Source organism: Lacerta agilis, chromosome 16 (genome assembly GCF_009819535.1).
Source record: "Lacerta agilis isolate rLacAgi1 chromosome 16, rLacAgi1.pri, whole genome shotgun sequence".
Classification (NCBI taxonomy): domain Eukaryota; kingdom Metazoa; phylum Chordata; class Lepidosauria; order Squamata; family Lacertidae; genus Lacerta; species Lacerta agilis.
Window position 1 is genome coordinate 28,620,940 of NC_046327.1, and position 12,906 is coordinate 28,633,845.

The following is a 12,906-nucleotide window of genomic DNA, read 5'->3' on the forward strand; positions in this document are numbered from 1 at the left end:
AGCCTGGCCATTCCTTTGAGATGGTGTTTTTGTTGTTGTTCAGTCGTTCAATCGTGTTCGACTCTTTGTGACCCCATGGACCAGAGCACGCCAGGCACGCCTATCCTTCACTGCCTCTTGCAGTTTGGCCAAACTCATGTTAGTAGCTTCGAGAACACTGTCCAACCATCTCATCCTCTGTCGTCCCCTTCTCCTTGTGTCCTCCACAATTCCTGGGACAATGGAAATTCCTTGTGCCCTCCACAATTCCTGGGACAATGGGAAAACTCCCTCACCCCTCCTTCCTTGCAGAGACCCATTTGGTAAACATTTGGTCAGTTTTGAGAGTCAAAATGGTGTCAAAACTGTCTTCCTATGCTGCTTCAGACACGTGGCCTTGTTTGCTTGGAACACTTATGATATATATATATATATATATATATATATATATATATATATATAACCTTAATTTGTTACAACACCATGTTCCCTTCCAGTTTCAAGCCCCCATTTCACGTACTTATTTGCAGGGTCAACAACTTCACCGCCCTGCGCTACCTTGATATTGCCGAAGACCCTACATTTGTGCCAGTAGTCGCTGAGGAAGAGAAAAGCAACCATTCAGAGTCTGAAAACGTCTTGGAAATTCTCCCCAAACTGATGGAAATAAGGCAAGTACAGAAATGAAAAGGGGTGGGAGATCTGGGGCGCTGGGAACGGGTGGAAACAGAGGCATTTAGTATACAGCCCTCAAAAGTTCCCCGCCTGCGTTTCCATGCTGGTGATGGAAGGATCAAGCCGCCAAAGACTTCTTCCACACAACCAACACGGAACTGCAGGCTGTTACAACATTTTAGCCGGCCAACAAAAATATTTGCTTCTGCAAAGCGGATGTGGAACGTTGATCCACCACTTCCCTGCCAATCCACTGTGTCGTCCGAGTGGAATTCTTGGTCGCCCGTGACTACTAGACAAGTGGTTAAATATGCAGCTGCTTCTATTGAAAATGGATGTTTAGGTGAGAAGGGCGGGCATATTTATCGTATTGGCTACTGTTCTTTATGTATACGGAACATATAAGCAGGTATGATGCTGTTTGTGACTTACTTAATCCTTCCGGAATGGGCGAGGGAATCTTCTTCCTGTCAAGTGCCATGTTCCCTTGGAGGGCAATTCTGGTGGTGGGACCAGAGCCCAGATTGTCACTTACTGTATTTTTCTGTGTATAACACGCCTCCGTGTATAACACGCCCCCTATTTTTAAGGACTCAAATTTAAGAAAATGGGGGGGGGGAGATTGCCCCCATGTATAAGACTACGTCCCCTTTTTAACATTATTTTTTAGTAAGAAAACCTAGTCTTATACATGGGAAAGTATGGTATTCCCCCCCCCTTTTCTCTCTTTTCTCCCTCCCCCCTCTCTTTCTCTTTCTCTTTCCAGAGCCAGTGTGGTGTAGTGGTTAAGAGCTGTAGACTCGTAATCTGGGGAACCGGGTTCGCGTCTCCGCTCCTCCACATGCAGCTGCTGGGTGACCTTGGGCTAGTCACAATTCTTTGAAGTCTCTCAGCCCCACTCACCTCACAGAGTGTTTGTTGTGGGGGAGGAAGGGAAAGGAGAATGTTAGCCGCTTTGAGACTCCTTCAGGTAGTGAAAAGCGGGATATCAAATCCAAACTCCTCCTCCTCCTCCTCCTCCTCCTCCTCCTCCTCCTCCTCCTCCTCCTTCTTCTCTTTCTCTTTCTCTTTCTCTTTCTCTTTCTCTTTCTCTTTCTCTTTCTCTCTCCTGCCCTTCATCGCAAGGTCTCAGGTGTGCTAAGCAGAGATTTTCTTAATAATAATAATAATACCGGTAAGTGTATGGCACCATCTGACTGGGTTGCTCCAGCCACGCTGGGCGGCTTCTAGCAAAATATAACAATACAATAAAACGTCAAAACGTTAAAAACTTCCCCATACATGTGAATTTGGGGCATCTGCCAGCAACGTGCAGTTGCTGCCACAAGGTCCTAACCGGCAGCAGAAAGCGAAACGTTATTGGTCATCGGCACAAGTTGTTTAGCTGTGGATGATGATAAATGTGCTGGGTCCACGACTGCTTGATCATCAGTCTCTCGCTCTCAGGCGACTGACGTCCTTCTCTTTTGGTCTTTACCTTTCCTTTCCTTACAGTTCACGTTCTGCTCGCCCTATGTTCAGCTTCAAAGGGATCCAGGATTATTTGAACTGCTACCGGTAAGTGACTGCAGGTATTCAGCAAAAACTGTAACACGTGTCCCTGGGTGACACCCTCCTCCTTTGTTTGACAGAAGCTGGGCTTCGTAGCCTCCCCAAAACAGAAACGGGCTCCCAGCGGGTGGAATCGAGGCGTCCAGCTCTTTGGAGACCCAGGGATTGATACCTGCGGTGTGGCGTAGTGGTCAGAGCGTTGGACTAGCACTTGGGAGACCAGGGTTCAAGCCCCCGCTCAGCAACAAAGCTCACTGGGTGATTTTGGGACAGTCACATTCGCTCTGCCTAACCTACCTCGCAGGGCTGTTGTGAGGGTGAAAAGAACGCCTTGGAGGAAAGGTGGGATAGAAGCATAATGAATAATAAAGACTCCGCCATTAGAGTTGGATTTGGGTACAGATCCCCATGGCCCCAGCCTGACTGTGGGGAAATGTGTAGGTTTACAAGTATTCTCTCCTGTTCTCTGTTTGCTAGATCCGGGGAGGTTACACCACTTCAGGTCGCCAAGAACATTATTGCCACTTTGGAAGCTGATGAGAGGTCCAGTCTCCCCCTCCAAGCAATTGTTCAGTGGGACCGCAAAGAGATCCTCAAAGTAGGTTGGGCTTCTGTTGGGCTGAAGCTGTGCTACTTTACTTAAGGTAAAGGGACCCCTGACAGGTCCAGTCGTGGATGACTCTGGGGTTGCGGCGCTCATCTCGCTTTATTGGCCGAGGGAGCTGGCGTACAGCTTCTGGGTCATGTGGCCAGCATGACTAAGCCGCTTCTGGCGAACCAGAGCAGCGCACGGAAATGCCATTTACCTTCCCGCCGGAGCGGTACCTATTTATCTACTTGCACTTTGACGTGCTTTTGAACTGCTAGGTGGGCAGGAGCTGGGACCGAACGGGAGCTCACCCCGTCGCGGGGATTCGAACTGCCAACCTTCTGATCAGCAAGCCCTAGGCTCTGTGATTTAACCCACAGTGCCACCCGCGCCCCTACTTTACTTAAAGGGCTCATCTAAACATTACAGAAGTGGTTCGTTCTACAAGGGTGCGGCGTGCCACACTGGTGAGGCAGGAGACGATGACAAGTGTGGAGGGAAGGTTCAAGGACAATCAAAGAGACATTTCAGTGTAATTTAGTATAGTATCAAAATAATTTATATATAAAAGGTTAAGTCCAGCCAAAGGCGACTCTGGGGTTGTGGCGCTCATCTCGCTTTCAGGCTGAGGGAGCTGGCGTTTTTCCACAGACAGCTTTCCGGGTTGTGTGGCCAGCATGACTAAACCGCTTCTGGCGCAACAGGACACAGTGGTGAGTGCCAGAGCGCACAGAAATACTTTTTACCTTCCCACTGCAGCGGTACCTATTTATCTACTCGCACTGGCATGCTTTCAAACTGTTAGGTTGGTAGGAATGTTGGGACATAGCAACGGGCGCCCACTCCGTCACGGCTTTTCAATCCGCCGACCTTCCGATCGACAAGCCCAAGAGGCTCCGTGGTTTAAACCACAGCACCACCTACGTCCCTACACACACACACACACAAAACAGAGTATCCACGTTATAGCAACGGGGGTAGGCAACCTAAGGCCCGGGGGCCGGATGTGGCCCAATCGCCTTCTCAATCTGGCCCGTGGACGGTCTGGGAATCAGCGTGTTTTTACATGAGTAGAATGTGTGCTTTTATTTAAAATGCATCTCTGGGTTATTTGTAGGTCATAGGAATTTGTTCATTTCCCCTCCCAAAATATAGTTTGGCCCCCAACAAGGTCTGAGGCACAGTGGACCGGCCCACGGCTGAAAAAGTTTGCTGACCCCAATATAGCAGCCGGATGGAGCATGGTGCTGATAACACCAAGGTTGCAGGTTCGATCCCCGTATGGGACAACTGCATATTCCTGCATTGCAAAGGGTTGGAATAGATGATCCTGAGGGTCCCTTCCAACTCTTCGCTTCTTTGCTCCTGTGCCTCTTTTTGAGAGCCTCGGTTATTTTTCTTCAGTTCTCCACAACATATTGTTGCGAGCAGGGATTTTAAACTCTTGACAAATATGGGAGATCAGAAAAGAGAGAGGCTTCTTTGTGTGGATGAGATGAGTTTGTTTCTCTCAAGTGAGACGTCGTATAAATGAGATGACCCAGCAAAAGCAAGCTCCACACCTCTCCTTTGTTTGTATACCTACTTAAGGTACATATGTAAGAGGCTCATTTATCATTATATTTGGGGAAGGATTCTGTAGCTGCATTGTTTTGTATTTTCATGATCGTATTATAAAGTACCGTATTTTTCGCCCCATAGGGCACACCGGACCATAGGGCGCACCTAGTTTTTAGAGGAGGAAACAAGAAAAAAAAAATACTTTTCTGGTTTTCCTCCTCTAAAAGCCCTGTTTTTTTTGAGGATCAGCTAAAAGTTTTGCAGCTTTTTTTGCAAAGGGGGAAAAGCAAAGAGGAAAAGCCCCATTTTTTATGGGGTTCAACTCACATTTCTGAAAAATCTTAAGGAAAGGGAGCCGTTTCTACTGTTTCCAGCCAGTCACATGTCGCTGGGGAAACAAACAACCTCCCTCTGCAGCACACTCAACAAAGGAGGCCTGGGCGAGGGTGCTGGGTGAAAGGGAGCCGGGACTCTTATCTTTCTCCCGATCTCTTGCTGATCAGCTGCTGAGCGGGGTCCTTTCAACACCGCCTTTTCTCTTTGTAAAATAAAAAAGCACAATCTGGTTTTGTCCCCTGGGCAATTCAGCTCCAGGGATCACCATTCGCTCCATAAGACGGACAGATATTTCTCCTTACTGCTTAGAAGAAGAAAAGTACATCTTATGGAGCGAAAAATACGGTAGTTGTGTTCTGTGTTATAAATCACGCACTGCTGGGAGTTGTTCCTTTCTGCTTTCCAATGTATTTTGTATCAGTAAAAAATAATAATCCGTGTGGCGTGAGAAAATTATTGGTTCTGAAAGTGTGGCCAGGAGAAAAAAGTTTGAGAACCACTGCATTCATTACAGCTTTTGGCCAGGGGGAGGGAGGGCCTGATGCTGAAGCCTTTGAATCAGACTTCAGGTTGGGACTGCTTTGGTCTGCCACCTGTTCCTATCTCTCTTCCTGCTCAGCAATTATATGAATGAGTGCTACACGACTTTACAAATCTCTTCCTGACCAGATGGCGCAGGACTCCACCGCTCGCTATCAAAGCAAGCAGACCCTCTCTCTTTTGGACGGGATCCCAGTGTGCTTGAAGGAGGAGATCAAAGTGGTAGGCACAGTCCGCTTAGTTTCCTTTGCTGAATAAGACCGGTCTTAAGAAAGGGGTGGTGGTGGTCTGCCTGGATTATCATCGCTGCTTGGTTTTGGATTGATTTGAGGAATCCCGCTTGGACTGCTACACGGGGAAGAAAGGGGCAGTTCGGCTGTGCTCACCAGGAATCACAGCATATTGTCGCTTGTGTGTTTGTTCAATGAAAGAGTCTTGTGACACCTTAAAGACCTAACACGTTTATTATGAAATAGGCTTCCTCGGATCACAGTCCACTTCATCAAATACAATGAAATGTAATCCTAAACTGGCGAGCGTATGAAAAGATAAAGCAGATTAAATTCAGCGGGAAATGAAATGGGGAAAGCTCAACCGGCAGAACACGAGACTCTTAATCACTTTTTATTTTATTTTTTCATACTTTTCAAGCTTATACATTTCACTAATTTTATACATTTCGCTAATTTCACAATCATTTTGACCTTTCATAACATGACTTCCTTCCACCTCTTTCTGCGGTGCCTTAGATTTATTTTTAATATCTTCTGCATATCCAAATTAACTTAATTTGCTCATTTATTCATCTACTTTAAATACCGGTATATACTCTTATAAAACTGCAGGTTATTGCAATAATCCTGCCAGTGTTCTTATCTGTTTACAATTTATCTGTAAATATTCAATAAGCCATTTCCATTCTTTTATGAAAGTTTTTTTTTTTTTTAAATCTTGACTTCTTACTCTTCCGGTAAGTTTCGCCATTTCTGCATATTCCATAGGTTTTTGTATCCATTCTTCCTTTGCTGGGACCTCTGCTTCTTTCCATTTTTGGACGAGTAACATTTTTGCCACTGTAGTAGCATACATAAATAAGTTTATATACATTTTAGGTAGTTCTGTCCCTCTAATTCCCCAAAGAAAAGCTTCTGTTTTTTTCCTTTCTTTTTTAAACCAAAGGTTATTTTAAACACCCTTTTCATTTCATTATACAATGGTACCTCTAGATGCAAACGGGATCCGTTCCGGAGCCTGCGTTCGCATCATGAGCAGCCCGCAACCAGAGCTGTCAACTCTCTCTTTTTTTGCAATGGGAAATGGCGCTGGAATAAGGGAATTTCCCGCAAAAAAGGGAAAGTTGACAGCTATGCGCAACCCGCAGTGCTGCTTCTGCGCATGCGCGGTCGCAATTTGGCGCTTCTGCGCATGCGCATACCGCCGAACCCGGAAGTAACCCATTCCGGTACTTCCGGGTGCAGCGCTTTCGTAACCCGCGCCGTTCGCAACCCGCAGCGAACGCAACATGAGGTATGACTGTATATCGTTGAAATGAAAGGAGACTCTTAATCTCAGGGATGTGGGTTCGAGCCTCACGTTGGGCAAAAGATAGCCCTGTATTGCAGGGTTCCTTCCAACTCTACAATTCTGTGGGAATGTTTAGGAGTGTGGATGAGTATATATTATTTATATATCTCAATCCCAGCTTGTGTGAGCAAGCTCCAAACTTAGCAGAGTTACATTCCCTTCTAAAACACAGCAGAAAACGGTTGCATAGGCTTACTAAAGCCTCCATAAGAAGTATATATTCCTGGTATATTCCCCTTCTTCCCTCTTAAAAGCAAAGACACAATACAGTACTGATTATTAGATATAAAAGAGTTTACTCACAGAAATCCAAGAGTCACAGTACAGGCTCAAAGAGGCAGATAAACTTAGATAAACATATTTACACGTGGTGAAGCTGCTTCCTTAAGGGAACAGCCTTCATCTCTGCTTCTCTCAGCTGCAGGCTGAGAGAGAGCATCCTGCTTGTTCAAAGGACGAGGCAAAATGGGGAGCCTTCTTTGGAATCTTGTTCCCAGGTACCACACCTACTTCTGGTTCCTGTAACTCAGTCCAGGTAAACAGGAAGTTAAGCCTGGAGGACTGAGTTACCTTCATGTCCTCTCTAGGAGTGTTGTGTTTGGCTGCTCTGTGTTTACATCCCATACATTCTATGGGGGGAAACCCTTGATTACCGGTACCTGCGTTTTTTTAGGTGCCCTATCATCACCGAAGTGGAACGCAGTACCTGGGCATGGAGCCAGAAACCGAAGATGGCACTGTGACCCAAAAACTGCGAGAGGCTGGTGCCATTATTATTGGTGTCTCAAACATGCATGAATTGGGTATTGGAACCACTGGTTGTAACCCCAACAGGTAAAGTAGCTCACATTCATTATTAAATAGGAGCTTTTTGATAACACTGAATGGAGCTTTCTCTTTAAAACATGAGTGGAAAAAGAAAGGCAATAAATGTGAAGCAAAGCATTATATCGGCGTGCTCAAGTTAAAAGGTTGGTGAACATTTTTGGTCAAAAGGGACCAGACAAAAGTCTGAACTGTGATTATGTTTAGAACCACTAGCTATTGCTGTCGGCAGTAAAACCCACGTTAAAGGAACAGACGTGAAAAAGGAAGAGTTTAAAGTAAGTCTTTATGGCATTAACACTTGAATTCTGTGGTTCCTTCAATGATAATATGTGTACTGTATGCAGAATTGTTGCTGTTAATTAAATTTTGTGTACCACCCTTAACCTGCAGGTCTCAGGGCGGTTCACAAGGTAAAATAGCAATATAAAAACAGAATGTATAATAAAAATAAAAGCAAGAATGACCCAATAACCCCCCTGCCCACTAAAGAGAAAATAGAAGGTATTGGAATTTGAGGAGACTGTCCTTTGCCATGTGCATGGTCTCTGCCCAGTGCAGCCACTGCTGAGGTCTCGGTGGCTCTGTTAGGCTAGATCAGTGGTTCCCAACATTTTTGGCCATGCCCCACCTATGCATCTCTAAAATCCTGATGCCCCCCTGCCCCGGTGACATATAATTCTTATTATTCAAAAAGTGAACTCCTATTCATGTGGAGGAAATCTAAAAGGCCATTAACTTGGTCATTCTCGAATTGCCTCCCCTTAAAAATCAATTTGCCCTCCTGTGGGGCATGTGCCCCACATTTGGAACCATGGGGCTAGGTAGAGCATGAAGACTGGATGCCATGCCTCGTGGCCTCTGCTTTGAACCTCACCTGTATGTCAGGATGTCGAGATCCTTCCCTTCCTCCAACGGACTTGGCGGCACTGCCTTCAGAATGTTTCTCTGTCTCCCTCCAGATACCACGGTACGGCGAGGAACCCCTACAACCCCCAGCACTTCCCTGGGGGCAGCTCTAGTGGGTCAGCAGCAGCTGTGGCTTCAGGTGAGGTTGTCCAATGAGTTGGGGAGGCGGGAAGAAGGAGAGTGGCAGAGCCAGTGTGGTGTAGTGGTTAAGAGTGGTAGACTCGTAATCTGGGGAACCGGGTTTGCGTCTCTGCTCCTCCACATGCAGCTGCTGGGTGACCTTGGGACTTCTTTGAAGTCTCTCAGCCCCACTCACCTCACAGGGTGTTTGTTGGGGGGGGGGGAAGGGAAAGGAGAATGTGAGCCGCTTTGAGACTCCTTAGGGTAGTGATAAAGCGGGATATCGCATCCAAACTCTTCTTCTTCAACAACAGAGGCATCCCTTGGTTCCCTTGGCAAGGAAATGTATCCCCCATACACACACCACCACAATGGACCAGAAAGTCAACGAGTTTGCTTTTCGTAACCTTTTGCACTCCGCCAGTGATAGAGCTGGTTATCGCCAGCTAAATATCACGATATCTCAATATATCATGATATATATTGGCAGGGCCGGAGGGCATTGTTGGGCCTCCCCACGGCGGCAGAGGGTCCCACCCTACCTCCGTGCAGTGGCAGGTGTGCCATGCTTCCCCACAGCAGCAAGGGCCCTTGCCGTGCCTTCCCGTGGAGGCAGAGGGTCCCGCCGTACCTCCCTGCAGCGGCGGGGTCCCTTCCAACTCTACACTTCTGTGATTCTGAGGAGATTGTGTGCACAGAGGTGGGAATGCAGAACTAGACAGTTTCCCTTCATGGAAGGCTCATAATTCTGCTTCTTTTTGTAGGCCTTTGCCCGTTGGCTATTGGTACAGATGGGGGTGGCTCAGTGAGGATCCCTGCATCATTCTGTGGCATTGTGGGACTCAAAGGTAATCTTCTTTGGCGATCACTTATATCTGAGTAAGATTGCCTTCCATAAACACGGTTTTAACAGTTACAGGTAGGTAGCCGTGTTGGTCTGCCATAGGCAAAACAAACAAACAAACAAAAATTCCTTCCAGTAGCACCTTAGAGACCAACTAAGTTTGTTCTTGGTATGAGCTTTCGTGTGCATGCACACTTCTTCAGATACTATAAGGGTCTGGTGACTTTTGTTTCAGTGTATCTGTAGAAGTGTGCATGCACACGAAAGCTCATACCAAGAACAAACTTAGTTGGTCTCTAAGGTGCTACTGGAAGAAATTTTTTATTTTATTTTGTTTTAACGGTTTTAACAGTGAGTCCATAAGTGACTGTGAAGGCCAATTCTGGATCCACACGTCCTTCCACAGTGGGGAAATAGGTTTCCCGGAAGGGAGTTGAACACGGTGAGGGTTTTCCAAGCGTGCCTTCCTCTTAGCACGTTTCTCCCTTGCGTCCTGAGTTCAAGTGGCTTCAAAGCCTATGACACCTTTGGTAAAGGATGTTCTCCAATTGTAGCACTCGCAGGCCAGCACTTCCCAGTTGTCGGTGTTTATACTACATTTTCTTAGATTTGCCTTGAGAGTCTTTAAACTTCTTTTGTTGACCACCAGCGTTATGCTTTCCATTTTTAAGTTTGGAATAGAGTAGTTGCTTTGGAAGACGATAATCGGGCATCCGCACAACATGACCAGTTCAGAGGTAATATCCGTGTGCTTGCCTGGGTATCCTGCCTGGGAGCGGCAGAGCGCCAACGCACTGTTAACCAATTAACTGTAGCGAGAGGTTTAACTAGAGATGGATAGGAATAGGAATAATTTATTGGCCAAGTACATTTTCCAACATACTTGGAATTTTGCTTCGGCTACATTGCAATGTAAACATACCTTATACAAACACTATTTCACTCACAATACAATGACACAGCAAAGAAACCCTACCCATAACTGTCCTCCCCTTCTGCTACACAACTACGATTTAACAATTTAATGGCACAAGGGAAAAAACTGTTCCTGTGCCTAGCCATTTTTGTGTATAAAGTCCTGTAGCGACGTCCAGATGGAAGTAAGTCAAACAGATGATGACCGGGATGCAAAGGATCTGCGACAATTCCCTCTGCTCTCTTCCTAACTCGCGTAGCATAGTGTGTCTCTATTGAAGGCAAGCTAGCACCAATTACCCTTTCTGCAATTCTTACTGCTCGTTGGAACCTTTTCTTGTCCATCTTGGAGGCTGTGCCGTACTAAGCAGTAATAGAATTACAGAGAACAGTTTCAATGGTGCCTCTGATAATTCTCTGTTTCATCATGAGAGCCAGCCATGGCACCATAGCCACCAAGGGAACTTCATGGCTGAGCAGGGATCAAATCCAGCACTCCATCCTGGGTACCATCCAGTCCCTTGCTTGGTTTGGTGCTTGGAGCAGGGGAAGGAGAATATGGAGCGTTCAGCTGGGAGTGGCCGCCGGGACCACATAACACCAGTCCTGAGAGATCTACATTGGCTCCCAGTGCGTTTCCGAGCACAATTCAAAGTGTTGGTGCTGACTTTTAAAGCCTTAAACGGCCTCGGTCCTGTATACCTGAAGGAGCGCCTCCACCCCCATCATTCAGCCCGGACACTGAAATCCAGCGCTGAGGGCCTTCTGGCGGTTCCCTCACTGCGAGAAGTAAAGCTACAGGGAACCAGGCAGAGGGCCTTCTCGGTAGTGGCGCCCGCCCGGTGGAACGCCCCCCCCATCACAGGTCAAGGAAATAAACAACTACCTGACATTCAGAAAATACCTGAAGGCAGCCCTTTTTAGGGAAGTTTTTAATGTGTGATATTTTTGTATTTGATTTCTGTTGGAAGCCGCCCAGAGTGGCTGGGGAAATCCAGCCAGATGGGCGGGGTACAAATAATAAATATTATTATTATTATTATTATCAGTCATTTCCCCTTCTGTAGGGTGCTGCTTGGAGCCTGGGATGATCCAGCGCTCAGGCCAGACTAGCCTCTGGTCTCTCCTTTTGTCCACCTGCTACTTCATGCCTCTAATCCACTTGCTTTGTGTCATCTGAAGGTACCTTTGGACGCGTCAGTGGATTTGGCTGTCATCCGCTCTCATATTCTACTGTAAGCCTTGGTAAGAAGGAGGTCTTTGCAGTTGTCTGTCGAGCTGAAGAAAGTGTGTGTGCACCTGCTGAAAACTTGTTCTGTCACGCCTTTGCTGGCAGTTAAGAATACAGTAGTTGGCTGATTTCCAATTTTAATTTTGCATATCATTATTTCATATTGTATGACTTCCTGATATTTTTTGTAATGAATAGTGGCATATTTATAAATAGATTAAAGCCTGAAATAGATTAAAGTGAACAAGCCGTCTTCCAGAGAGGAGCTCATGCCTGGCCTTTTTAGGTCAGTGTGAGCTGGTCAGCTAAATCAAGGTTTGGTTTAGCGTGTTGCAACCAGGACCTGTTGCAAATGTGGCTTCAGTACACCTGAAGGAGCGTCTCCACGCCCATCGGTTAGCTCCCTCCCTTCAGATGTCAAGGAAATAAACAACTATGCGACTTCTGCAAGACATCTGAAGGCAGCGCTTTTTAGGAAAGTTTTTAAAGTTTGAAGTTTTATTCTGTTTTTAGTGTTCTGTTGGGAGCCGCCCAGATGGGTGGGGTATAAATAATAATAATGCAGTGATAATAATAATAATAATAATAATAATAATAATAATAATAATAATAATAATAATAATAGGGATGTGGGTGGCGCTGTGGGTTAAACCACAGAGCCTAGGGCTTGCTGATCAGAAGGTCGGCGGTTCGAATCCCTGCCACGGGGTGAGCTCCCGTTTCTCAGTCCCTGCTCCTGCCCACCTAGCAGTTCGAAAGCATGTCAAAGTGCAAGTAGATAAATAGGTACCGCTCCAGCGGGAAGGTAAACTGCGTTTCCGTGCGCTGCTCTGGTTCGCCAGAAGCGGCTTAGTCATGCTGGCCACATGACCCGGAAGCTGTACGCCGGCTCCCTCGGCCAGTAACGCGAGATGAGCGCCGCAACCCCAGAGTCGGACACAACTGGAGCTAATGGTCAGGGGTCCCTTTACCTAAATAAATAAATAAAGGAGAGCTTAACCACAACCCTGGATTTGGATGACACGCTAAGTCAGACTTTTGGCTTAGCTGCTGTGCCGCACTGATCTGAAGAGCAAAACAGCTGCAGTCTCCTAAGCTGTGGTTTGGCTTACTTAGCGTGATGTGTGAATTTGGTGTGTGTGTGTTACCAAGCGAGTGAGAGAGAGGTCTGTGTCTACCGTATTCCTGAGACCACAGGCAGCTTTCTATACGAACTGGAAACTTGCTTGTTGTGAAACGTACTTTCTT

General features: G+C 46.4%; 1 protein-coding gene across 1 annotated transcript in view; it reads left to right on the forward strand.

Annotated features, from left to right (window-relative positions):
- Positions 1 to 12,906, forward strand: part of LOC117060468 (fatty acid amide hydrolase-like) — a 36,146-nt gene that overhangs the window by 12,789 nt on the left and 10,451 nt on the right. Inside the window, exons 4-11 of the mRNA XM_033172700.1 lie at positions 510 to 650; positions 2,149 to 2,211; positions 2,683 to 2,803; positions 5,360 to 5,452; positions 7,488 to 7,648; positions 8,602 to 8,687; positions 9,433 to 9,516; positions 11,610 to 11,672. Coding sequence (XP_033028591.1) covers positions 510 to 650; positions 2,149 to 2,211; positions 2,683 to 2,803; positions 5,360 to 5,452; positions 7,488 to 7,648; positions 8,602 to 8,687; positions 9,433 to 9,516; positions 11,610 to 11,672 — 812 coding nt within the window. The remainder of the gene's footprint in view (positions 1 to 509; positions 651 to 2,148; positions 2,212 to 2,682; positions 2,804 to 5,359; positions 5,453 to 7,487; positions 7,649 to 8,601; positions 8,688 to 9,432; positions 9,517 to 11,609; positions 11,673 to 12,906) is intronic.